Source organism: Colias croceus, chromosome 13 (assembly GCF_905220415.1).
Source record: "Colias croceus chromosome 13, ilColCroc2.1".
Classification (NCBI taxonomy): Eukaryota; Metazoa; Arthropoda; class Insecta; order Lepidoptera; family Pieridae; genus Colias; species Colias croceus.
Window position 1 is genome coordinate 511,621 of NC_059549.1, and position 26,135 is coordinate 537,755.

General features: G+C 31.9%; 3 protein-coding genes across 3 annotated transcripts; 2 read left to right on the top strand and 1 right to left on the bottom strand.

Moving 5' to 3' along the window:
* Positions 1-1,488: 1,488 nt before the first annotated feature.
* On the top strand, positions 1,489-3,101 carry LOC123696742. Its single transcript, XM_045643104.1, has 3 exons — positions 1,489-1,645; positions 1,876-1,911; positions 2,044-3,101. Exons 1-3 carry the CDS (start codon positions 1,601-1,603, stop codon positions 2,671-2,673), a joined length of 711 nt encoding a protein of 236 aa, XP_045499060.1. The 5' UTR covers positions 1,489-1,600; the 3' UTR covers positions 2,674-3,101.
* A 5,827-nt stretch (positions 3,102-8,928) lies between these two features.
* On the top strand, positions 8,929-11,075 carry LOC123697022. Its single transcript, XM_045643440.1, has 2 exons — positions 8,929-9,001; positions 10,093-11,075. The coding sequence occupies exons 1-2, from the start codon at positions 8,929-8,931 to the stop codon at positions 10,860-10,862; spliced, it is 843 nt and encodes a 280-aa protein (XP_045499396.1). The 3' UTR covers positions 10,863-11,075.
* Positions 11,076-11,228: 153 nt separating this feature from the next.
* On the bottom strand, positions 11,229-25,966 carry LOC123696761. Its single transcript, XM_045643126.1, has 4 exons — positions 25,866-25,966; positions 12,615-12,757; positions 12,113-12,250; positions 11,229-11,759 (listed from the first exon to the last, which is right to left on the bottom strand). Exons 1-4 carry the CDS (start codon positions 25,866-25,868, stop codon positions 11,561-11,563), a joined length of 483 nt encoding a protein of 160 aa, XP_045499082.1. The 5' UTR covers positions 25,869-25,966; the 3' UTR covers positions 11,229-11,560.
* Positions 25,967-26,135: the final 169 nt, after the last annotated feature.

A 26,135-nucleotide genomic window follows, 5' to 3' on the forward strand; every position in this document is an offset into this window, starting at 1 on the left:
TTATTTATTTTGTTTCATAAATCAGATTTATATGTAGTTGTTGTTGCAAATAATAGATGTAAATTTTTTACCGCATGAAAATAAAACATACCACGTGGTTGTTTTATTTGCCCTATGTGTTTTAGTTTTCGTTTGTTGTTTATTAATTTCTCTTTCAGATTATTAATAAATTCATTTTGTTTTAGATTTCCAGAGCTAAATAAAAAATGGGTATAAAACGTGAGACATGAGTTGATTGGACGCCGCCACAATTTGCAATATTGTGTTCACTGCATTTCGAGCCTACGTGTTATCAAGATGGATACTCTAGAAGAATTGTGCAATCTTACGCTTACGTTTTTTTTTTGTTCCTGTAGATAATAAATACATTTGATTAAAGAGAGTGAATTTTTATTTTGAAATTTTTTACACATAAGTTACCTACTAAAATAACCTACTAAAATACCTACTTAAATGTGTAACTATGTGAAAATTAAACGGTTGATTAAATGACAGTTCTCATAGATGAGAAACTACTATTGAAATACATACTTAATATACATGCGTTTTCAAAGAAAAACCCGCATAGTTCCCATTCCTGTTGGATTTACGGGATCAAAAGTAATTTTTCCAAATTTCATTGTAATCGGTTTAGTAGTATTCGCGTGAAAGAGTAACAAACATCCATCCTCACAAACTTTCGATTTATTAGTAGGATGTTAGGAAAATGTTTTCATTAAGACTGTCATTTTATTAACTTGTTAAAATGCTGCATGATTCCTTCATGCTGACTGTGCCTTTCTCCTCACTCCTTTAACTTTATCATCATTTCCTTCTTTATTTTAAATTACATTTCAAGTTTTAAAATTTCTTTTATAATGTACTAACTTTCCGCCCGCGTTTTTAAAGAAAATCCTGCACAGTTCCCGTTCACGTGGGATTTCCGGGATAAAACCTAACCTATGTGTGTATGTACAAAATTTCATTGTAATCGGTTCCGCAGTGAAAGAGTAACATCCCTTCTCACATAATTTCGGATTTATTATATACGTAGGATTAAACAAATAATGTATTCAACTGAAATTAATTATAAGTTTTGTTTTTTTATTATTTATTATTTCACGAAACCGTAAATGCAAAATACATTCACGATTTTATCGATTGAAGCACATCCCATCACTATCACCTTCTATCTATCTAAATACGTACCTATAGTAAAAATGGTGCCATGACTATGTTGAAACGTAGCTTGTTGTCTATAGCTGTCTCATTCTTTCATACGACGTTTTCTTTAGATAGAGAGAAACAAATTTATGTAAATTGTATACGCTCGATACAAGTACTCTATAGGTTAATTGCTCTTAGGTATTAGAGGATATAAGCTTCTTGGTGCAAGCCACAGATATATAAACATATTTGGACTTATATTTGGATGTCTGTGGTGCAAGCACTACACCATGCTTTGACTTTGTCATTTTGACATTTTTTCATAAAAAGTGACAAGAGACGATCGAGCTCGTTTTCAAACAAATTCAAAACAAAAATATAATTTGTTCTTCTTTCTTCTACAGAAAAAGTATTCAAACTGAATAACCATCCAGTTGAGCAAAATAAAGGAATCATGGAAGGCGATAATATCGCTGTGTTATTAGCGTCAACCCCAGGTGTAAGTTCTTTATTTATTATTTGTCTCAGATTTTTGTTTTGCTTACTCAATATAATTTTATGAAGTTGTACAGGTTCATATAAGAGATTAGGTAGTGTAAAATTAAAGAAAAAGTTTTATTCTCAGCAATGTTTTTGAATGATGAATTATTAAAAAAAAAAACAACATCTAGAGAGGTTAAGGTTATGTACATAATACTCGTATTTACTTTTTCATATTTATAATTACAGATGGAAGGAGTTCAGATGGTTGAAGAGGGACCAAGGGTATGTATATTGTGTATTAGAAACCATTTTTTTTATGTAGTGTTAAATTACTATTGAATTTAGATTATAGTTAATTAAATCATCTTTAATTTAAATCAATTTAAGATCTAAAATGTATTTTTATTGTTTTAGGTATGTCCATTATGCTCATCACCAATTAAACTATTCTTTATAAACTACAATGAGAAACTGCTAATGTGTGAGAACACAGAATGTGAATTTCCTTTTGGTTATGAAGAACTGCAGTTTGTGCAAGTGGATAGTGCAGATAACGAAACAGGGTCGATTAAAAAGCGACATTTCTTTTCAAACTCACGCACATCAACTTCAGGTATATCTGTTACCGATGTAGATAAATTATACAAAGCATACGATTCAGACGACCAATCGGAAACCTCCTCTATCAATATGTTCTCAAAACCACCTCTAAAATCGTATAACAGAGACCACAGAAAAATAGAGAAAGACATGGAGGATTTGAAAAAAATTAACAAAGAATTGGCTGAATTGAACAGCGAAACGAAAATTACAAATAAAACGATACACAATCAAAGAATGATCAGGAATTTGTACAAATTGCAAGAACCGTCAGGTGTTAAGTTATTGAAGCCACAGGAATTGCAGATTATAAAGAAGAAAGAAGCAGCGAAACTGCAGGACGTTAAAATAGATATTGATAAAGGGAGTGATATATCTGTTATTAAAATTGAGTTAATTAGTACTGAGAATAGTAATGAATGTGACGATGATGATGGAAAGTAGTGAATTGTTTAATTATTTAATCGTCAAGTCTCAATCAACTTATTACAAAACATAGACAAACTATAAACCAGGTCTAAAATATATCTAAACCATAACAAAACATGTTATAGTGTTAAACCATAGACAAGGACTTTAAACCTCTGTACTGAAGTTAAGCCATGAATATATAGTCTGCATATAAACCAAGTCTTTTTAAGTTTTGACACAGAATACATAATAGTAGCTAAACGCTACAGAACGGACACTCTCCGCCTCCCGCCAAAATTAAACACTTACCTCACCCCGCACGATCACGCTATAGATGGCCCGCATTTTTCCGTTAGGACAATACGCAATGAAGATTGACAACATTAATGAAATTGACTTAAAGTAATTTTATTATTTTGGATTTGTGATTATCGTTTTTCCTAGAAAATGGTTAGATATTGTGCTGTTTATGGATGTATTTCATCAGAAAAACGCGAATTTCTTTACGCTAGTCACAAATGCGCCAACCCTAAAGCGTTAACACAAACATTTGCACTCTGTAAAGTGTGACTGTCAAAACGATAATTTTGTATGGAGTGTCCGGGGTGTGGTTTTGGTAAGAAGATGGAGTAAGTTTGTAATTCATTGTATTACTATTTCAGAAAAATCTTTTTTTTTTATTGTTTCATCATGAATAGTTATTAGAATATGCAAGATTATTTTGTCATCTCTCATATTTTCTTTATATGTAGTTATTTTAATTTATTAATTTTATGATTACGTGCTAAAGAGTTTTTTATTTAGTCAAGAAGTGACTATAAGTTGGAAAGTTTATGATAAGGTACTTCAATTGTGATATTAGGTTAGAGTGACAATAAATTTATATTTTTTTTAACTGTTTGCATATTTTTTTCCTGTAAAATAAACCAAATGAAACATTTTTTATCAATCTGTCTAACTACTACGGTTACGATTTTGCGCCTATTATGTAAATTTTCGATACGATTAAAAAAAAGATGTAGGTACAACTGTTAAAATAGCTTTCAGCATTTGTTGGAATTTTAAAATTTTGACTATGTCCCAGAAAAAAAAGGAAAAATACCGGCGTTATTTAAAATGCCAGTATTTTAAATCCATCCCGGATCTCCTTGAAAGAAATCCCGAGATGTTTATTATCCCTAACTAGCTGCGCTCCGCGGTTTCAGCCGTAGCGTGATGATATATTAGCCTTCATCGATGAATGGGCTATCTAACACTGAAAGAAATTTTCAAATCGACCAGTAGTTCCTGAGATTAGCGCTTTCAAACAAACAAACAAACAAACTCTCCAGCTTTATAATATTAGTATATCTGTTACCGGAAATGTATGAAATCAAGGAATTGTATACAATTCCTAGGAAATGTGTACAATTCCGATACCATTTAGGAAATGTATAAAATATTGTTTAAAAAACTATTTAATGCATGCATATCCTAGGAAATGTATAATCTTCCTAGGAATTGTATATAATTCCAATATCGTATTAGGAAATGTGTAAAGTAAATGCTTTCTGTAATAAAACACGTTGTTATTTTTTTATTATAGCTCTTAAACCGTAAAATTGTAATAATATTATGTTCGTATTTATTATCTTACTAATTAACATTTTAAATTCAACTATCTAACTTTTAACGTAAATATCACAAAATCAACTTATATTTATTCTTATAAAATCAAATTTTCATTTTGCAAGTAATCAGTCCCCTCGTCCCTCTGTCCTCGCGTATATTTGGCGCAGTCGGATTGTACAATCCGCCGTATTACATTACGGCTAGCTGTTTTAATATGCCGAAAATTCGTCTTTTTCCATAATTCTACAAAAAGACGGTCGCGAGCCGACGGCACGACACTATTTCTGTGTAGTTTTAAAAAACACGAACCTAACCTAACCCACCCCCTTATCCAAACCAAAAATTTCTGATTACCTACGAATTATCGGCATAGTTACTACAAAATGCTGACCGTTTGTAAACGGCCAGATTATATACAACTTGCCTGCGACATATCAATATCTTAAATGTTTTACATTTCCGATAGCTATTTAGGAAATGTGTATAAAATAATTTATTTCACACATTTCCGTACGATTTTAGGAATTATATACATTTCCTAGGAATTCTATACAATGACGGATTACATACATTTCCGGTAACATATAGATAAAGAAAAATAAAAATAAGTAATTTAGTAAGAATTACGACCAAAAGGCAAATTACGAGTATTCGCATAGTATTCGTATCTCTATCTACACGGATGAACAAAATTATTAGATACTAGCTTCCGCCCGCGACTCCGTCCGCGCGGAAAAATTAAGATTTATTTTTTTCTACGTATTTTTCCGGGATAAAAAGTATCCTATTTTATGCCCGGGATAATAAGGTATAATTATACCAAGTTTCATCGAAATCGAACCGTTAGTTTTCACGTGATGCCTGATGCCTTTCACGTGATGACAGACAGACAGACAACAATTTTCTTAATCACATATTTGGGTTTGGTATCGATCCAGTAACACCCCCTGCTATTTATTTTTTCAATATTTTCAATGTACAGAATTGACTCTTCTACAGATTTATTATATGTATATATAGATCATTATTCATACCTGCTGGCTGCTGCTTAGACAATAATATCATGAGTAGGTACTCTAATAAATATGTACACTTTTCATCCAGATTTTATCTAAAATACAAAATACCTACCCATCCTCTGTATAACACTTTCGCGCTTAATTTTTGCGCGTTCCGTTTAGGTAAATGTACTTAGGTACCTACTTACTTAAATAATATGAGAAAATTGTATTGAAACAATGATAATTAACTACATAACTAAGTGCATGGTTATTAGCGAATAGTAAATAGATATCGGATATCTAGTTACAGGAAGGCAATGCAGGACGTTCAGAGGATTTTGAACTTGACTTTCCCTCACAAGTTCTACCAGTTACGTGTTAGGGCGTTTGTCCACTACAAGGAATTTTACGGTCCGGCATTCCGATTTTTTACGGTCCGGTATGGCACGCCATTAATCTAAATACTAGCTTGTGCACTATACGTAATATTACTGTCCGACATTTTACTTTTCCCTATTCCGGATGGTTTTTTGTGTCTACGAGTCGCTGTAGGTATAATTATTGTTTTCGAATGCCCACTTGCTCAGATTTTTCTTTTTTACTGCATATGCCAATTGACAGCAAGCTCTTGTTTTACTTTCTTTTAGTTGGCAATGAGATTTGAGAAGTCGGTATTGTTATTTTATATAGGTACATTGACCAAGCATTGACCTATAATTATTATCTAAGTAAGTGTTGGTAAGTTAAAGTTCAAGTGGGAATAGCTTTAGCTCCTCGTCACCGATTAAAATAAATTAGTGAAACACGCATTTTAAATCTCTCACGAAACTTTACTTTTTATTATAACGAAGTAATATAATATTTCACCTTCTATATTTTTTACTAGTTTCTTGTAAAATGCAAAAACAATCATTTATGATAGCATTATACCGCCAAACTTCCTTGAACTGTACCGCACTGATCCTAGTAAAGACGGACAGGTGCACAAGCAATTCATCGGTTTTTTCATGCCACACCGGACCGTAAAAAATCGGAATGCCGGACGGTAAAATTCCTTGTAGTGCACAAGCGCCCACGGATATGTACGGAAGGAAAATTGTATTTAGTGGCGGATTTAGAACTAAGGATAAATCTTTTTTTAAACATGTTAATGCCTTAAATATTAATTGGATCCCACTGTAGGGACTCTAGCCCGAAATGCTATGATGATTATGACCATAATATTAACCTACTTATGACTACGGCAATCCTTGTTTTTATATATTTTTTTGATATAGAGAGTCACTATAATTTTACAGCTTCGCAGTTTTATGCTGAATACAATGCAGTTATGAACCGCGGACTGATAAACCGTTTCTTTTTTAGGAAAAGTCTAAGTAGGTTAGTAAAACCCTTGTAAAAGCCAATATACCTTTCTATTATAATTAAAAATCGAAATCAACTAGAAATCAATCATTAAATTTTATTGTTATTGTATATTGTAATATTAGATTAGAATTGTGTAGATAATAATTATGAAGTAGAAATCGCAGTGTAGGTAATTTAGATCCTAGAAAAGAGAAGACGAATTCTTCGTTATTTATTGTATAATGTAAAATATCTTTCTCTATGTTTTTCAAAAATTCTAAAATATGTACCTAGCTGTACCTATTGGTAGGTAATCTAAATGGTACGAGGTTTAACAGATCATCTAGGTACCTAATAATTAACTTTTCATTTATTTTATTGAAGAAGAATGACGATGATTCTAGTCTTTACATTTTGTAGAGAATAAACAAAAATCTAGCATCAGAACACATTTACCATGAGTTAAAAATTTGGTACAAGTACCTACGTACATTTTTATAACTTTCAAGTTATACCTACCACCATGCAGATATCAAAGATCATTATTAACCTTTGATAATACAATAAGTCATTCGTTATTTATAAGTTATATAATACCTGATTATATTATTGTATTCTTATTTAGTTACGTGCAATGACTGGACATAAAGTCGGAGTGGTCAAAAGCTTATAAGGTAAGGTAAGATTCTGCTCACTTTCATTCATGTTTCTTGAGTGATGAAAGTGAGAAATGTGCTCTGGACAATAAGGTAAGCGATTTTTGATAACACTAGTTAATGGTGTTTTAAGGAGCCTGTTTATTGTATCATTAGTGGAATAAATTACCGAATTTTAAGTTATGTTGGGACGTGCTTTAATAAAAAGCCTTTCCTGGCTGTAATTTTGAAAAAAAAAAACTAGAAACCTTATTTAATAACAAAGGATTAGTAATTAATACTACAGATTGTTTTTTAAATAGTTTTCATAATTCATAGAGCTTAAACTTTAAGCTCAAAAAAAAAAGAAACTAAAGTCTTAAAAGCGTTTAGTCTCAATATTTTTTAACGCATGGTGAATTTAAGTCAAAAGGTTTCTTTCTACGCGATAAACCTAAGAACTAAGATTATATCTTTTACTAGATCTTCGCCCGCGTATGCAAAGGAAAACCCGCATAGTTCCCGTTCCCGTGGGATTTCCGGGATAAAAACTATCCTATGTGTTAATCCAAGTTACCCTCTATATGTATGCTAAATTTCATTGTAATCGGTTCAGTAGCTTTTACGTGAAAGAGTAACAAACATCCATACATCCATACTTACAAACTTTCGCCTTTATAATATATATTAGATTTTATTTTAAAAAATATAATATAATATTTGAGTCCACATTGATCGTTTCGTAAAATACCAATTATACAAGCATACTGGAAAATAAAATAAATAATTGTACTTAATCATTTTCAAATAAGGTTTTCGAGTAGGTACCCAAAATAATTAATTAAATTATTTCACGTTAGTATGGTAACTCTACCCAGAAGCAATATGAATTTTAGCTTTCTTTTTTTTTGTCCCAAAACTAAATATGTATATTAGGAAATAATATTTTCTAACTACACATCTATTTAAATTTATTTGCCGCAAGTTAATGAGAAGAATGACATGCTTTTTTGTTTTATATGTAGGCAACTTTTTGAATTTGCAAATGAATGTATAAATTTCATTGTTTTGTGGCGAAATTTCTTTTAAATAATACTTATCTATTTAAATAAATTTACGTAGCGTGTCGAGATCGTAATCTCAATGTACTTTCTATAAAACAGGAATCTGTTATAGGAAGTCTGCGGCTCTGATAAACAAAGTCGGTGATAAAAACGATATTAATTAAGTAGGTATGCTGGTAATAAATGTACTGTATGGATTTTATTATTATGTTTATTACTTCGCTTTCTCTTGATTTTGTTTGTTGATCCAGACTTAATTTTTTTGGTACATAATTTATCTTAACTGGGGTGAAAAAGTAGAGGTAAATATAAGTGTATTATTAATAGTAGAGGCTAGTGAATTAAAAATATTATTCATTTAACAATATAGTTACTAAATAGATTAATACCTAGTTACTAAATAGTAAGTCCTTAATCTAGTTTAAATCAGTGATATTATAATCTTTCTTATATATTATCTTTTATTGTTTAAAATAAATGCAAGGAAATGCTGACTGTATTAAATCGCAAATAAGTAAGAGGAAGTTTTGACAATTCTTATAAATAATGAGAAAATACTTCTTTTTAATAAATATATTATGATTAATTATAACATTAATATACAAAGATAAATTTATTGTTTCAGTAAGCATGTGTACGCCACGCGCGTTGTGTTTTGTTTTGGCGGTGTGCGCAGTTCGCGGTGGAGTTACTAAACCTTCTGGTAATTATTTTATTTATTTGTTATCATATGAAAAACAAAAAATATAATGTTGTTATGTTGTGCTAATTGCCTTATTGTTAAAAATTTATCGCTTTCGCCTTTCACAGTTCACTTATAGAAAATCAGGCAACGGATTTTCCGAAAATATTTTAATTTTAAATAGGTTCAGGAATGTATTATATTTTATTTTGAAATCTATAAAACGTTATAATATGCTGAGAAGGAAAAAATTGTAGTTAACACAAGTACCTACCTACTAGATCACAACAAATATAGAATAAGATGAAAGAGGTGCCTTTCATGATAGTGTTCTCCTGATAAATTTTTCCGGAGATGTCACGTCTTGTATTTCAATCTGTTTAGATCAAGAGTATTTCTGATTCTCTACAATATTAATTCTGCTTACTGATGATAACGATGGCGATGATAATAAGGTCGAAATTAATATCTAATATCAATTATCAATTAAACTTTACGGACGTTCAACCAATTTCGAATCCTTGACTTTTCCGAAGTTCGAGGCCTTAACCGCTCTGTTACATCCACTAATTACCTTCATACTACGTAAATAAAAAAATCACTTATCTACCAATATTTAGTTCATCCATACTAATATTATAAAGCTGAAGAGTTTGATTGTTTGAACTCGCTAATCTCAGGAACTACTGGTCCGATTTGAAAAAATCTTTAGGTGTTAGATAGCCCATTTATCGAGGAAGGCTATATAGGCTATATATCATTTCGCTAAGACCAACAGGAGCATTGCGGGTAAAACCGCGGAGCACAGCTAGTAGTGAATACTCGTATTACGTTTGTTTGTAAAGAAATCGAAAGTTTAGTACATAGTGTGTACTGTGTAGTGAGAAATATCGACTCACCGCTATTTACTTTCTCGCTAACGAGTTCTAAAGGTGACTATCGTTGATAGCATTTTATCTGTTAAAGCATTTAACCGGAACTAATCTAAGTACAGTGTACCTTGCTCTGTCACTACTAGCTAAGTTATGTTGTTACATCTTTTATACTTATGTAGGCCGCAATGTAATAAAAACATATAATACTTAACAAAAAACTTTACTTATAATTTTCAGGTATCTCGCAGTTTTGGATGGACGATATAAAAGTCCTCGACCAAATATACGGAAAGACATCAGACAAGGATCTGTACGGAGCAACTCTTCCTCCAAACATTCGATTTGATATCGATCGCGCGAAACAAGTAAAAGCGGAGGCGTCTCAAACACGGGAACACTATATCTCTACAGATGATGAAGATACAGATTTCGATGAACAATATAAACCACATTCATTCGGCGACAGATACGCAAAACAATTCAACAAGATTCACAAAAAAGACAAGACCAAAAAGGAAAAATCTAAAATTGAATCACCACTACATTTTGTAGGTCTATCGAACTTCAAACCGATATCTCAATCAAATGATCCAGAAACATACAACTATTTGAAACATCTCGAACATTTTGAAAAGCATAAGATTGAACTGCCTGAAACTGAGAGCGGTTTTAAACCATCATACATTGAAAACAGTGAAGAAGAGGAAGCTTATAAAAGCATTCAGGATATATTAGATGCTCACGAATCCAACAAAGCGCGTAAACCTGAGACTGAGTTCAATGATAGTTTGGAAAAATATCCAAGATATCTAAATAAGGAAAACGATGATAAGTATACTAGATACGCAGCTAAAGCAGTGCCAACGAAAAACAAAGTTAGGTTCTTGAATAACAATAGCTTATATTCGAGGTGTCGTACAGGAAGATGCAGGAAGCGAAGTTCAAATGGATATCGTTACGCTTCCAGACCATACATAAGAAAAATAAAGCGTATAAGAATCGCATGATCTAATACATTGTTATTGTTGGCTTGTTTTATAGATTTATGTTTATTTTGTAAGATAATCTTAGATTAAGATACAGTAATGTTCTGTTAACCGAAGCGAAAAATTATGCAATTTTGTCGGACAATTTATTTTACTAGTTTTAAAGTTATTGTTGGCCTAGAAATGCGAAATATTTGTTTATTAAAAAGAGACTGTAATATCGATTGTGCAATATTTATGAGATATTAAATAGTACTATAATATAGTAATAGATATTGTAAGTATTTAAGTTTGTTATTTATTAAAATAATTGTTGATTTTGATTTTTGACCGAATCTTTTTTTTTATGGTATAGTTAACTAAGTACTGCGAAATGAAACACAATGATAATTAAATAAGTTTTATTAAAACTATAATTACAATAGTCTTAAAATTTCAACTTAATTTTCAGGTTATGAAAATCAGTGAAAATTACTGCATTTTTACTCATAAGCTTCCGTTGCGTTGGTTTGTAGAGGAAGCGACTGCAAATTTGACAATATAAATATTTTTAGCAACACAAAAAACCGAATAGGATTTAGAAACATTGTTTCAAAAATAAGCACAATTTGCGTCCTCTGTGCTTAAATCTGAGACAATATTACAATTTACTCGATGACAAAGAAAATAGAGTACTAATGGCTTTAAAAGGGTCAATTAATTTATGGCTTTACAATTAATTAATAGATAAAATTCGGATTTGTGTTGCTATGTCGGCCTGGGTTCGCCACGGGATTGACCATACTTCTGGTCTTCTTCTTGCTGTCTTCTATACTCTGGAGTAAGAAGGGTGGCGGGTGACCGTTGGCTTGGCTCTGCCTTTGCTGTCTGTCGTCTATCTTACGCGATAGTTCCTCTACGAACTCCCCACCCGTCTGCCTGAAATTTTTGGTTTTATGTAGAGACAGGCTAGTAGAAAAAGCGGTATTGAGACAACAAACAATTGCAATAGCAATAGTATACGTTAAAGGATTAAAAGTTTTATGGATCACAGAAGGTTATAGGTCATATTTATTTTTGTTATGAATAGAGTGTAAATTGACAAGTTAAAAACTGTTTAATTTGAAAAAAAAAACCCTAAGTATAAAATTGCTAGTAACGTACTATGAAAACAGTTATTGTTAAAATTGGGCATTTGGCATTCCCCAGGGATGAACACTGAGCCCGCTGTTATTCCTAACATTCATCAATGCTTATTAACTTTATTGATGTTAAAATCATTATCGTCGTACCGATCAGTACCTCGGCCACTCTCCAGGTCGCCGTCGGAAGCCTGGTACATGGAGAAGCCGCGCCGAGACAGTTCCTCATCAGGGACTAGCGCTGGGTTGTTGAACGCGTGGTTTCCTTCCGGACTCATCTGCAGTTTCCTGAAGATAAATAATAGTATTAAAATAAATTGTTTCGTGTGCTATTGTAAGTAGGTGCACTGTAAAGATGAAGGAATCTATAATGATACTTTTTGTGATTGAATTTCATAATTGAAACTTTTTTTGTTTTCTTTCGTCAAACGCATGCCTTCATTTTCTGATCCATTAATTATTTTAGAGCATGTAAGCATGTCTATCTACTTTTTGTACCCATCACAATATTGAATCTAAGTTTTTATTTGAATCACTTAAAATCTCGCTGTGTATTATTATATTTTGCACGCCTCATAAGCGGAGCGTTCAGGTATTGCTCTACTCTCGCCTTAATAAAAAAATAAATTGATAAATAATTTAATAGACTTACTGTACACGAAGTCGGCCTGTATTGTTCAGGTCGTGGATCTTCCGTCTCAGGCTGGAGACCTGCGTGCACAGGATGATGCAGACGAGCAGGAGGACGAACCACGCGGCGCTGAACACGCTCACGATTATTATCGTTTCTGTCTCCTGGAATATTCATTTGTTTATTACTACATATAATTTGTTTATTACTAATATACAAATATGTTCTAAAGCCCTAATTTGCCTACTGTGTCTTACATCCATTGTGTTTCTCCGAGTTTAAATACGTAAAACGCAACAGGTGTTTGTGAAAACTGCACCGCACTTAGGTAACAATGGAATCAATTCAGCAGTCAATGATGGATATGTCCGAAATGTTTCAAAAAAAGATGGCTGATTTTCACCAGCAACTACAAAACTCGACTTCTTCATCAGCAGACCCTCCTCCGCAACTGATTTCGGAATTCCACGCGTTTCGTACATTTGTCCTGTCGTCTTTGCAGTGTCTCCAAAATCAAGTTGCTTCACTTGCAAAATTACTGGATCAGCAGGAGATGAGGAGTAGGCGGAATATTCTTTTGGTACATGGAATCACTGAGGAAAGTAATGAAAATCCGACTGATTGTGTTGTTAAAGTGATTACTGAAAAAGTTAAGGTGACCAATTTCTCCAGTGACAGTTTGAAACGTTGTCATAGGTTAGGAGCTCTAAAAGGTGACAAACCAAGACCTATACTTATTAAATTTCATGAATCTAATATGAAAGAAGAAATCTGGTCTGCAAAGTCTAATCTTAGAGGGTCAGGAATTACTTTATCTGAATTCTTGACTAATGAGCGACACAAAGTATTCATGGCAGCAAGAAATCGCTATGGTGTGAATAAATGCTGGACTTCTAATGGCCGGATTTTTGCAGTGATAGATGGTTCACGACGGCGTATTGAGTGCATATCAGATCTTGAGGCTACTTCAGACAATATCCCTGCGCCCCCAAAAGACAATACAATTGCTCAGAAATATCCTCAGCGGTCAAGACGTAAAGCTAAGTAATGTTGTAAAATCTATTACCTATTTTTATTTATATACTTACTCTCTTTTCTCTTCTTTAATTGGTTGTACCTATGTATAATTAATAATTAAATAGTACCTAAGTAATTATAGTTCCATCACAACATACATGCTACTTCTAGTTATGCCTTTTTTGTTAAATTTATTATCTAAATTAATGTTTATTTTTTTCTCATTTCATTGCATTATCAAGAATTGCATATAACCTATAATTATTTGTGATATAAAGATAAAAGATTTTAGTTATTTTGGTAGACCTTTCATTTTCATTATTTCCTTAACTAACTTTGGCTAGCCGCTTACCTAATTAAAGTTTAATCTAAATCTCAATCATCTTAATAAACCAATAATTGTAGTAAGCAACTATAAACTGAAAGTAGCTAGTATCTAATCAGTGATGTAAGGATTTGAATTGGTACTTAAATTAATTAATTATGTAAGTAATACCTAGCTAATAATTTTTGTGTTATAAATTACTTCTATATACTTTGTTAAACATAGTAGCTGTTAATTTATTTTCAAATTTCTTTATATTATCATTAACTTCATTCTTTAATTTGTTACCTGCAAATTTGAATGTAGTGTTTTTGATGTACACTTCTCACCTATTATTATGAATTATAAAACTGATTTATTCAATTTCTTTATATTATCAATAATTTCATTCTTATTCTCATTTGTAACCTGCAAATTTGATTAAGTACTTAAGGGTTTTTTATTGATCACTATTTAGCTAAATTAGTATATGGAAGTTGTATTGATGATCGCTGTAAACTGTACCTAACCTGCAATTTTGATTGTTTTTATTATTCACTAGGTAATAGCTAAATAAGTATGTTTAAATTGAATCGTTGATTGCTGTAAACTGTAACCTGCAAATTTGTTTATGTGTTTTTTATTAATCACTATATTAGTTAAATAAGTATGTTAAAATTGAATCGTTGATTGCTTTAAACTGTAACTTGCAAATTTGTTTATGTGTTTTTTATTAATCACTATATTAGTTATATAAGTATGTTAAAATTGAATCGTTGATTGCTTTAAACTGTAACTTGCAAATTTGTTTATGTGTTTCATATTAATCACTATATTAGATAAGTATGTTAAAATTGAATCGTTGATTGCTTTAAACTGTAACTTGCAAATTTGTTTATGTGTTTTTTATTAATCACTATATTAGTTAAATATGTAAATATGTTAAAATTGAATCGTTGATTGCAAATGTAACTTGCAATTTTGTTTACGTCTTCTTTAGCTTCACTATTAGCTTAATAAGTTTGTTGTTAAAATTGAATACAGATTCAAAGATTAAAATGTAGGTATGTAAATTTATTGTAAAAGGTAAAAGCCACAAAAACTGAATTGATGATTGCTGTAGTGTCAATCTGTCAAATGTCCTATGTCAATATTATGACATATGCAAGACTTAGATCAGTACACTGCAAGAAGCTTATATCTAATACACTGGAGATTTCGGTATGAACATTGACGTGTAACAAGAAAATATTGCCCAGTTCATGTTTTTTATCACTTTCACACCTAACTTGGTATTGCCACTGTTAATACGAAGTTTTCCCAAGGCTACTATGTATGCTGTAATATTCTGTGCAAAAGGTTAGTTTTTGTACATGAGTTTGTTGATAAATTGCCAACAACGTCATTCAGAAGCATTGTTGAATAAGACAATTATTATTTATGCTAAATAAACTAAGTATCTGAACCAATTATTAAAAAGCGATACTCCCTGATTATGGGTAGTCCATCACCATAATAAAATTGTAGCAACTCTCACTTTGTCAATATGGCATGTGTGTCAAAAAAATTGCGTCGCTTCGAATATTTAAGTTAATATTGTTGCTTATTTAATGAATATTTTCCGAATATAAAGAATGCATTGTATTGTGCAAAATTGCAGAAGTGTTTGGACACCAAATTCTGGCATAGAATTTCACAGGCAAGTGTATATATTTACGTTATTTACAATATTCCTCAATACTCCTGCATTTACCTGTTTAGAATCATTTCAATGGCAAAAATTGTCTAATTTAGCATCATTTTAGTAAGCAGTCATGTTAAATTTGTTATTTCCCTAATACTTTATCATTTTTCAACAAGTTTTCAATAAACAGATTTAACAAGTAAGGTAACCATGATGACGAGTTTTTATGGATAGTGAAGAGAATATATTGTAATAACAATATTATGATGAAAATTTAGAACACCATTTTAAAGATTGTTACTAGTAATGAAACAACACATGACATCGGTATTGCACTCACATGTAGTTATAAGATTGTTCGTTTTTACATTGAAATTTATACTTTTTTAACTTAACTCATATTTGTTTTGTTTTACGTATTTCAGCTTTCCAAAAAGTAAAATAAAAAGAAATATATGTGCCCATCAAGGTTACTGAGGATTACGACCCAGAAAAAAATACCTTTTGAAAAATAAACTTTGTAAAGTTAGCTGAAATTTGTGCAAGGCTGCTATAAACAGTTTTTCTTTGATGATTCTGGCTTGAAATTGACCCGTCGAAGCAACGCGTTTAAAAAGAAGATCTGAGTAGCTAACAATTTGGTAAACAGCATCTGATGCAAAACACAACTTTCCTCTATTTACAAAGGATGTTAATGCTCAGTGCCGGATTAAGCCAGCGCGGGGCCTGTAGCAAATTCTGTCAAGAGGCCCTTCGTTTGCTATAGTTTCTCAAGTTAAAGGGTATTAAATAAAACTGTACGTACACGGTGCTTCTGTGTGGGTGTTAACTGTTATGTTACCAGATATTGAAAATTTTCCCAAATTTTCCCCGACCACGGAAGAAAGAGGGTTGTTTTTCGAGTGTATCTATGTATAATATTTCTTTGGCACGCCCTGCAGTATGAACCGATTTTGATTTATGAGGTGACATTGCAATCTAATTTTACCGTTTTACCCATAAAAATGGCAAATTCATTTTCAAAATACTGGCAGCATACGTTGAACTTTGAAGTTTTTTTTGTATTCCTTCGTTATTCGTATATGTAAAATTATTATTTGTATACAAAATTAAATAAGCCAAATAATCTACAGAGAACCTGTAAAACGATCTTTTTGTTTGTTTTCGGGAACAAATTTTACAGCGTTTTAATATCACAAGACAGCATTTTTTTACTAAAATAGCAAACCCCTTTTGACGTATTGCATGACACTATAATCGCTATAGCACTGGCGGAGGTTCGTATTCGTTCCGCCGAGGGGGTTGTGGAAGAATTCTAACAAATACCCGCGGCCCTCTCATTAAAGCGGTTCGACGGAACACAGTGGGGTTTTAGTCGGTAAGAATCCGACATAACCCACGGCTCCTTCCCCGGGGGCCGTGGGTATCTTTGGAAGATTTCCCCACTATAAAAAAAAAAAGGTTCGTATTCGTTTTTGATTTCGTATTTTCTTTGACAAGGGCGATGGATGATTGTCATGCTCCATCTGCCTTTTATTTTGTAATCTAAGGTTTGATAGTCGATAGAATCCTATTTTATTTGATCGGGTTGTTACGACTAGCTCGTTCGATGACAATATCAGGGGATTCCCCTGTTAGTTTTGCCGTGCTACCAACTTGCGTGTAGCGCAGTGCAAGCAGTACAACACAACTTTTGGTGTAGCCAGCGCTCAATTGTAGAAACGTGGTAAAATTTTAAATTATTGTTGTAGATTTTGATACCAACGTTTCTCGTGGTAGGTACGTGTATTTTTTTTACGGTACGTGTATTATAAATTAATATTTTTTTACGGTCAGAGGTATTAGACCGCGGGGCCCCCCGAGTCGCGGGGCCCGTAGCATTTGCTACTCTTGCTACGTGGCTAATCCGGCACTGTTAATGCTATATATCGGTTCATATCCAAGCTTTGTAGCCAAAAGTTATTTATAACTATCATTCTATACCAATTAAAATTGTATGTACCTACCTATAAAGTATGACCATAATATTATAATATAAATACTGTTAAAAATATATGTCGTTATTATTTATAGACCATGATTTTTAGTTTTTTCTATTTTGAAAAATCCTGAATTTACAAACCAGCGTGGTCACTCGACAGAAAGAGACAAATAACATGACTGACGTCATTGAATGTCATAGTTTCTTGTTTCAAGTTAATGGTCATAGTGCAATCTCCAGTGTATTAGATATAAGCTTCTTGGTACACTGATAATTATTGTTGTATACCTCTGTGTTGCCGTCATAATAATTAATGTAAGATGCCTTAGGTAAAGGATAAAAATTTTTTTTTTTTGAACTTAGTTAAAATTATAATTATTATTTTTATATTTTTTTTTATATTATTATTAGTATTATAAGTATTGTTCATTTATTTATATTTCAATAAATTAAAAGTATTAGTAGTATTTCTTGTATTTATATAATCTATATTTTAAAGTTGTCTAGTTTATTTAATATTTGTTAATTGTTTTCCCTTAGTGTTAGTACCTATACCTTAGTTATTATTTTCATATTATTACATTGCACATTCATTCTTTTCTTTTTACTTATTTATTTGTGTATTTTTTGTACTTTTTTATTTGTTCTCATCTATTATTTAAAATATATTACTTTTCTACAGAAATGTCTCGGAGCGATATTTCAGATTTTAATGATTGTCTATCTAGTATCTCATCACAGTGTTCGTTCAGTGATGATAGTTTTCATAGCGTTTCTGCAGAACCTTTGGACGTTACTCTCTCTGCTTATTTTTGCGACGTACCTAAACATTTAAATGTTATTCATATGAACGCTCAAAGCATCCCTGCTCATTTTCCGGATATGCTGGCGTCATTCGTGTCGAATAATATTCACGCAATACTTGTGTCTGAGACATGGCTTAAGCCATGTCTTCCTTCATCTTCCTACTCCCTTCCCGGATTTAACTTAATTCGTAATGACCGAATCGGGAAAGGTGGCGGTGGTGTGGCCATATACCTTCGCTCACACTTACCTTATAAAATTGTAAGTACTTCTCCCCAGCCTCCACCTTTAAATACAGCAGAACATCTTCTCTTAGAACTGGATCTTTCTCCCTCAAAAATTTTACTTGGTGTATTTTACAGCCCTTCCCTTTTAGTAGACTACTTTGCATCTTTAGAAAATACGCTTGAAAACTACTTACCGATTTACAAACATGTTATTTTTATGGGGGACTTTAATACGTGTCTTCTGAAACGTGACCACCGTTCCAACAAATTACTTGGCCTTGTTAACTCGTTTAACCTTCATGTTCTTTCCCAAAATGCTACTCACTTTATGCCTGGTTGCATCCCTTCTCTGTTAGATCTCATGATAGTCTCCTCTCCCGAATTTGTTGCGAAGTTTGATCAATGTCCTGCTGATGCATTTTCCTGTCATGAACTAATTTACTTGTCCTATAAATTACGTCCACCAAAACTTCGACCATCTGTCCTGTTGCTACGTAATTTTGGTGGAATTAATCAGGAGAACCTCTTGTCTGATGCCAGACAAATGAGCTGGTCAGATGTTTTTGAAGCTGAATCAATTGATGCTAAAGTGGGTATATTCAATGGCATCATTACTCATTTATACGATAAGCATGCACCGCTAAGGCGCGTTAAAAAGAAACATCTGCCTGCGCCGTGGCTCACCAAGGATATTGTTGCTATTATGAATCAGAAAAACCGAGCGAAGTCAAAACTGAAGTCCGCAAAAACTGATGCAGCCAAATTGAAGTATAAGAATATCAGGAATCGGTGTAACATGTTGTGTAGAGATGCACAACGACGCCATATCCATAAATCTATTGACAGTGGTGACACTGCAAAAACATGGAAATTTCTTAGAACCTTAGGTGTTGGAAAATCAGAAACCAATCTCCCGCATAATGTTAACATCGATTCTTTAAATCAACACTTCTCTTCTTCTTCTACCTCCTTCGATGACAAGTTAATTCATCGTACCTTAGCTTATCTTTCATCACTTCCAACACCTCAATTCCCATCATTCGTCTTTAATCAATTCACCGACTGTGATATTAAGAAGAACGTTCTGTCCATATCTTCTAATGCGGTCGGAAGTGATCTTATCTGTCGTAGTATGATCATTCCCATCCTTGATATTATTTCTCCTATCCTCACCCATATTTTAAATTATAGCGTAACTACGTGCAGTTTTCCTGACCTTTGGAAAGCTGCTCAAATTATACCTCTTCCAAAAAAAAATAATCCCAGTAATCCCACTGATTTCCGCCCTATTTCCATTTTACCCTTCCTCTCCAAAGTCCTAGAACGCTTGATACATCAACAACTTACCACCTTTCTGAACAAAAACAGCGTCCTTAGTCCTTTCCAATCCGGTTTCCGTCCTGGTCACAGTACTACGACAGCGTTGGTTAAGGTTACCGACGACATCAGATCAGGTATGGACAATAAGCAGCTAACCGTATTAACTCTTTTAGACTTTAGTAATGCTTTTAATAGTGTCAATCATAGAGTATTGTTAGGTCTGCTTCGTTCAATTAATATATCTCCAGAGGTGATTGATTGGTTTCAAAGTTACCTGCGTGGACGGCGACAGCGCATTATAGTTGATGATAAAATATCATCCTGGTCATCCATTACTGATGGTGTCCCGCAGGGTGGCGTGTTGTCTCCTCTTCTTTTTGCGATATTTATAAACTCTATCACAAGTAATTTAACTTCTCTCTACCACATTTACGCCGATGACTTGCAAATATACACTCAATCAAGCCTCGAAGATATATCACATGCTATAGCCTCAACTAATGCTGATTTAGCCAGGATTGTTGAATGGAGCACAAACTATGGCCTTACCATTAATCCATCTAAGAGTCAGGTCATCATCATTGGTAGCCCCCGTCTCATCTCAAGGCTTGACTGGGAGAACCTCACACCTATTTCTATTGATGGCATTGTTATACCTTTTAGCAAAACTGTTAAAAACCTTGGTGTGTACCTTGATACAACTTTATCTTGGCGTGATCACATAAAAGAGGTGAGTCGTAGGGTTTATGCTTCATCTTGCTCGCTAAGGCGTTTGCGTAACTTCTTGCCATTCTCCACGAAAATCATACTGGCACAATCCCTTCTTTTGCCTATTATCGATTACGCTGACGCTTGCTGTTCGGATCTTACGCAGGAGCTTTTAAATAAACTGGAGCGTCTGCAAAACTTTTGTATACGTTTCATTTTTGGGCTTCGGAAGTACGATCATGTTTCGTATTTTAGAAAAAAACTCAAGTGGCTGCCAATCCGATCTCGTCGTAATATACATTTTCTCCGTCTTTTGTATCAAGTACTTTTTGACCCTAAATCGCCTTCATACCTTAAGAATAACTTTGAATTCCTCCAGAATGAAACTTATACTCTACGGTCGAAAGAAAGACTCACACTGCGTGTGGCTACTCAAAAAACTGATTTCTTAAGTTATTCATTTGCTTCAACCGCTGTAAGATTGTGGAACTCTTTACCTGTGGATATAAGACGTGCACAATCTTTGACTTCTTTTAAACGTCTAATACATAAATATTATTTAGATCTGGAATATGGCTCTGAGTAGTGACCTTAATACTTTAAGTAATTAATAACTATTAACTATATTTTTATATGTGTATGTTTATCATTTAGTAGGTATATATTATTATGTAATTATTAAGTAATATGTATGTTTGTAAAATATTGTTTAGTTTTTAAAATAAGATTTTGATGCCTCCCTTTATACAGCAAACACTTGTCCTTTGCCTAAGGGGTCGCCTGGTAGAGATCACTCTGAAGTGATAAGGCCGCCCCGTTACACATATTAAGCTGTAACATTGTGACTTATTAGGTATATACTTTTATATTTTATAAAAACAATGTGTGTAATGAAGTGTCAAATAAATAAAAATACATATTCAAATGCTCTTAATATAATTATCTACTTTAACTATTTCTTCAAAAGATAAATTTGTAATTTTTTCGTAGATCCTCCACAAAGTAGCGTAGCAAATGTTTGGTAGAGGTTTTTGTCTCTTGTAAATTGTATAAAATATGTAGTAATGTAAATATGATTAATTTGAAATAAGATATAATATGGTTAAAGTAATTAAAATGTCTGTCTGATTATCACGTAAAAACTAATGAAAATCAATTCTGATGGTTGCATCAGAAGATTGCAAATAATATTAAATAGTAAACATTAGCAATAATTGTTTGTGAACATTTCTTCAATTAACTTATCTAGATATAAATAAATTGAATAAATATGCAAGCTATTTATTGAATATCATAATAACATTGATAAAATATAATTATTATTCAAATATTATCAGTTCTACAAGTGACTGTTATCAATACATTTATGATAATATATTGTGACACGCCTTCTTCAATGAAAGTACTGAAAAACAATGAATATAATTTTACTTATATCTATTGTTAGAAATAGGTTATTCCGGCCACTAAATACATTTAGGTACCTATCATTACCATTACCATTTTTAAAATTTCAACAGACAGACATTCGAACAATGTAGCCCTATTGGAAAAAATTACGATTAGTACCTAGTAAGTATTACTAATCGTGTGATTTACCTATTAGACCACATAGCTCAACATCAGGCGAGATTGTGGTCAAGTGTTTTCCCATCGTTAAAAAAAAGTTTGAAAGTTATGATGGGTTGTAAAGTAGTAAACAGCTAAATTCACATTTAATTTTATTCGTGTAACTGTGGCGTAATTTACACTATAATTTATGTAAAGTCTATAGTAGTAACTAGATAACGAACAAAGAAAAGATTATATTATAAAATTCTTCATGCGTTACATTTTCCTTTATTATTTCGAGATTTCTATTGACCTATGATGTAATGAGGTGACGAATTTCTTTGTAATGTCTGCAGGAAAAGTCTTGACTAATGAGAGACTATTAGGTATGCAAATAAGTGAATAAGATAATGCATGCCTACTCATGTTAAGATTATGTGATATACCAACCAATCTTGAAGCTATTTTTATTCTTCGCATGCATGCATTTTGTATGTTGCTAAAAAACACAGTCTAAACTATTTTCAGTGAAACTAGTTAAACTACCAGATTTTCAGTAAAAGTACAACTAAATATATTTGCATATGTATACGAATTTCATACAATTCAAACTTATTTAATAATTATAATATCTCTGGACTCTGCATATCAATGCAATCTAATTGTGATTTATTGGTGCAGCACAGATTTTATACCTTATATAGTTAATGTTTTCTTGTTTACATTTATTTTTCAAATTTCTATATTTTTTTGTTTGTTTATGATATTCACACACGGAATCATCTCACATTATTGCGCGTCTCTATTAGAGCTTACGATAAATAATCAGTGATAACACATTTGAAGTTATCAAAGGAATGCGTGACATAAACATGTTCACATTAGATTATTTACAAGTGAATAGATACTGTTGTAGACGTGGAATAAATGTATTATCTAAGAACCTATAGACACAGTCTATAGACTAAAGGCTAGTTAGGAAAAAATATTGAATATTGGTTTAGTTTTCAATAAAAATATGACGGTTGTCGTTATAAATAATCATCGTTATCAATCAAACAAAAAAAAAACATAACAGTAGGATCAGCAAAGGTTGGTCCATCAGTCATGAAAACAACGCTTATTTTCAGCCAGTTCATAATGTTTATAAATTATTAAATATTTTAAATAATATTCACATTTTTAATACTATTTCATAAACTACTACGAATAGTACTTCAGATAACGAGACACGAACCTAATATCTACGATTCAAAGCTTTATACCACTTCAGACGTATTTTTATTTTGTTAATTTTAAAATAACACTACCTAGTTATTAAAAGAATGACATTTAAATAGAGGAAAGTCACCAAATATGGAATACCATTTTGTTTTTGGGATACAAAAATAAAACTTCACATAAATTAAATCAGTTTATTGTTTTTACTGATCAGTCATACATCTATAAGTAGTAATTAACAGCCTTTAACCAAATATATCAGTAAAAAAATTAAAATCTTACACAAAAAACAAAATCACAAAAGAGTAACCAAATATGGAATAGGTACCCATATATGGAATATAAGCAAAAATCAACATAACAATGACAAAAATATAATGAATATCTTTGAGATCGATTAAATGAATATAACATATTGTGATAAATGAAAGGGGTTACGTAATTACTTGCAAAAGTCACAAATCCAGATCCATCTGGAACAGCACATCATAATTGTTCAGAGCCCATACATCAAGCATTTAATTCAACTTTCTCCACTTTCATCCATGGAAAGAAGTCTTGAACAGAACCTCCTGACTCTGCTGATGCATGTATGTTACTATAGGTAAACCAGAATCTGATGGCAATTAGGGAAATCAAAATTTGGAGTGTGCAACCCTAGGGAAAATGGACTGAACGATCTTGATACTGCTTATTTTTTATTTTGTCCTCAATATCATTAGTCACATTACTTAAGTGGTCAATACTGTACTTAATAATGAGATATCCACTTAATATTATGTAGGTAGGTACATACTTACATGTATAATATAGGTACAATTATACATATTACTTTTATACAGTATACAGGTAATACATATTATTATTTACACATACCTATATTTGTATATTTATTACCAGTATGCCATGTGAAAATATCGATATAATGATAATGTAGATCAAAACTGCTTATATTTTTTTATTAAATAAAATAAAAATAAAATAAAACTATGTTTATTTTCGTAAGTATTAACAGATACACATTATAAAATTGACTTGGACAGCTTTGACTTGAAGAATAGCCGTATTGGAAACTCCTGTAATAAGTTTTCATAAAAATATATTCTAATCAACAAACAATATTATAGTTACCTACATATAATATTTTTTTAATTTAAAGTATCAAAACGGGTAAATCCAATTTACCAATAAAATCTTCAAAATTGAAAATTGTGATGTGTTGGACCCTTCTTCATCGAATGTTTTCTTATCAACAATATAAACAACACATCTCGCTTGTGATCGCAGCGGAATTTTCGACATTTTCGAAGATTTTTTAGACAAAATCCTAAAAATTATTCATCAATTGCAAAAAAGACAACTAATTTGACAACCAATTTGATAATTGTCAAATAAGTTGCCACATGAAAATCTTTTATTTCTTAAATAAAAATATGCCATCAGATTCTGGTAGACCTATAAAAACAAACATTACATACAGTTTTTAAAGAAATAATAGCAAGTTATATTATATTCCATAATTAGACACCGACGACTGTCCATATTTGGATTTTTATACTAGTTCAAACTCTTCTAAATATTTTTTTATTTCACAATATTTTAAAGACAAAAGATCACAAAATGGTGAAATAAACATAATACCCGATATACTAAATAGTATAACACTTATCGAAATAAACATAATAGCCGGTAATACTCATTTATTACTTACCTAAAAAAATTTCTGCACGGCAACAAAACAAAACACGCCTGCTACATGTCAACCGTTCGCGCAACTAACTCGATGGTGTTAGTGCGATAATTAGTACACCAAATGAAACAGAAGATGGTCGAATGTTGCGATTCATACTTATAGTCTCAGAGAAATGAAGGAATTCCATATTAGGATACTATTCCATATTTGGTGACTTTCCTCTATTATAATTGAACACATAAATTTAATGAAAAGATATTCTTAGCTATACTACTACAAATAAGGATGCAAACTTGGAGATGATGATTATAATGATTAATTATAATGGTGATTATATTAAGGAGATGATTATTATTAATAAAAATTTTGGGCTACAGCATTGCTATTATTTTAGCCATAATGATTTAACCATAAAAATATGACCATAAAAAGGTAAAACCACCTAAGATAACATGCTATCTGATGTCTAATAAAACATTAGCACAATAGTAAACAACTGAAAAAAAAAAACAATTGACATATTTCAATACAATTTGACACTGGCTGAATGCATCTTTGTCTTTGAGATATTGTAATTTAAAAAAAAAGAAAATATACGATAAATTCTATTTTTGAATACGGTCTACGTGCGTAAAATCATGGACATCATATTTCTGTATGGTTTTTAAACGTTTTTAGAAACATTTCTTTCAACAGTTCTTAACGAAAAGGTGATGTTTATAATCCATAATTATAAATAGATTTATAAATATATAAACTTACCATATTTCTACGTATCCGGGTACATCGTTTACCACAACTCGGCTCGTACTGGCAGCCGCTATCAGCGCTTATCTCTTATCAGTGATAAGTGATAACGCATCTCGGACATATCGCTCTAGTGTTTGTTGATAACGCGTTGGACGTAATTCCTTTTCTTAGGGTAACAAGTGGGTCATTCTTTGAATTGGTGTTTTGGATCAACGGACTCACTCTAACAAGGTCGCCTATTTCTGTTTTCAAATATTTTATTAAATTTTGGCAACATTTTTC

What these genes read in the sequence shown, in the direction of transcription:
- LOC123696742 (XM_045643104.1), top strand. Translation starts at nt 1,601, where the DNA reads ATGGAAGGCGATAATATCGCTGTGTTATTAGCGTCAACCCCAGGT. An exon ending in TATTAGCGTCAACCCCAGGT is followed by an intron (nt 1,646 to 1,875) that starts GTAAGTTCTTTA and finishes TTATAATTACAG; the next exon opens with ATGGAAGGAGTTCAGATGGT. An exon ending in TGGTTGAAGAGGGACCAAGG is followed by an intron (nt 1,912 to 2,043) that starts GTATGTATATTG and finishes TTATTGTTTTAG; the next exon opens with GTATGTCCATTATGCTCATC.
- LOC123697022 (XM_045643440.1), top strand. Translation starts at nt 8,929, where the DNA reads ATGTGTACGCCACGCGCGTTGTGTTTTGTTTTGGCGGTGTGCGCAGTT. An exon ending in TGGAGTTACTAAACCTTCTG is followed by an intron (nt 9,002 to 10,092) that starts GTAATTATTTTA and finishes TATAATTTTCAG; the next exon opens with GTATCTCGCAGTTTTGGATG.
- LOC123696761 (XM_045643126.1), bottom strand. An exon ending in ACAGGCCGACTTCGTGTACA is followed by an intron (nt 12,251 to 12,614) that starts GTAAGTCTATTA and finishes ATTTATCTTCAG; the next exon opens with GAAACTGCAGATGAGTCCGG. An exon ending in AGTGGCCGAGGTACTGATCG is followed by an intron (nt 11,760 to 12,112) that starts GTACGACGATAA and finishes CAAAAATTTCAG; the next exon opens with GCAGACGGGTGGGGAGTTCG.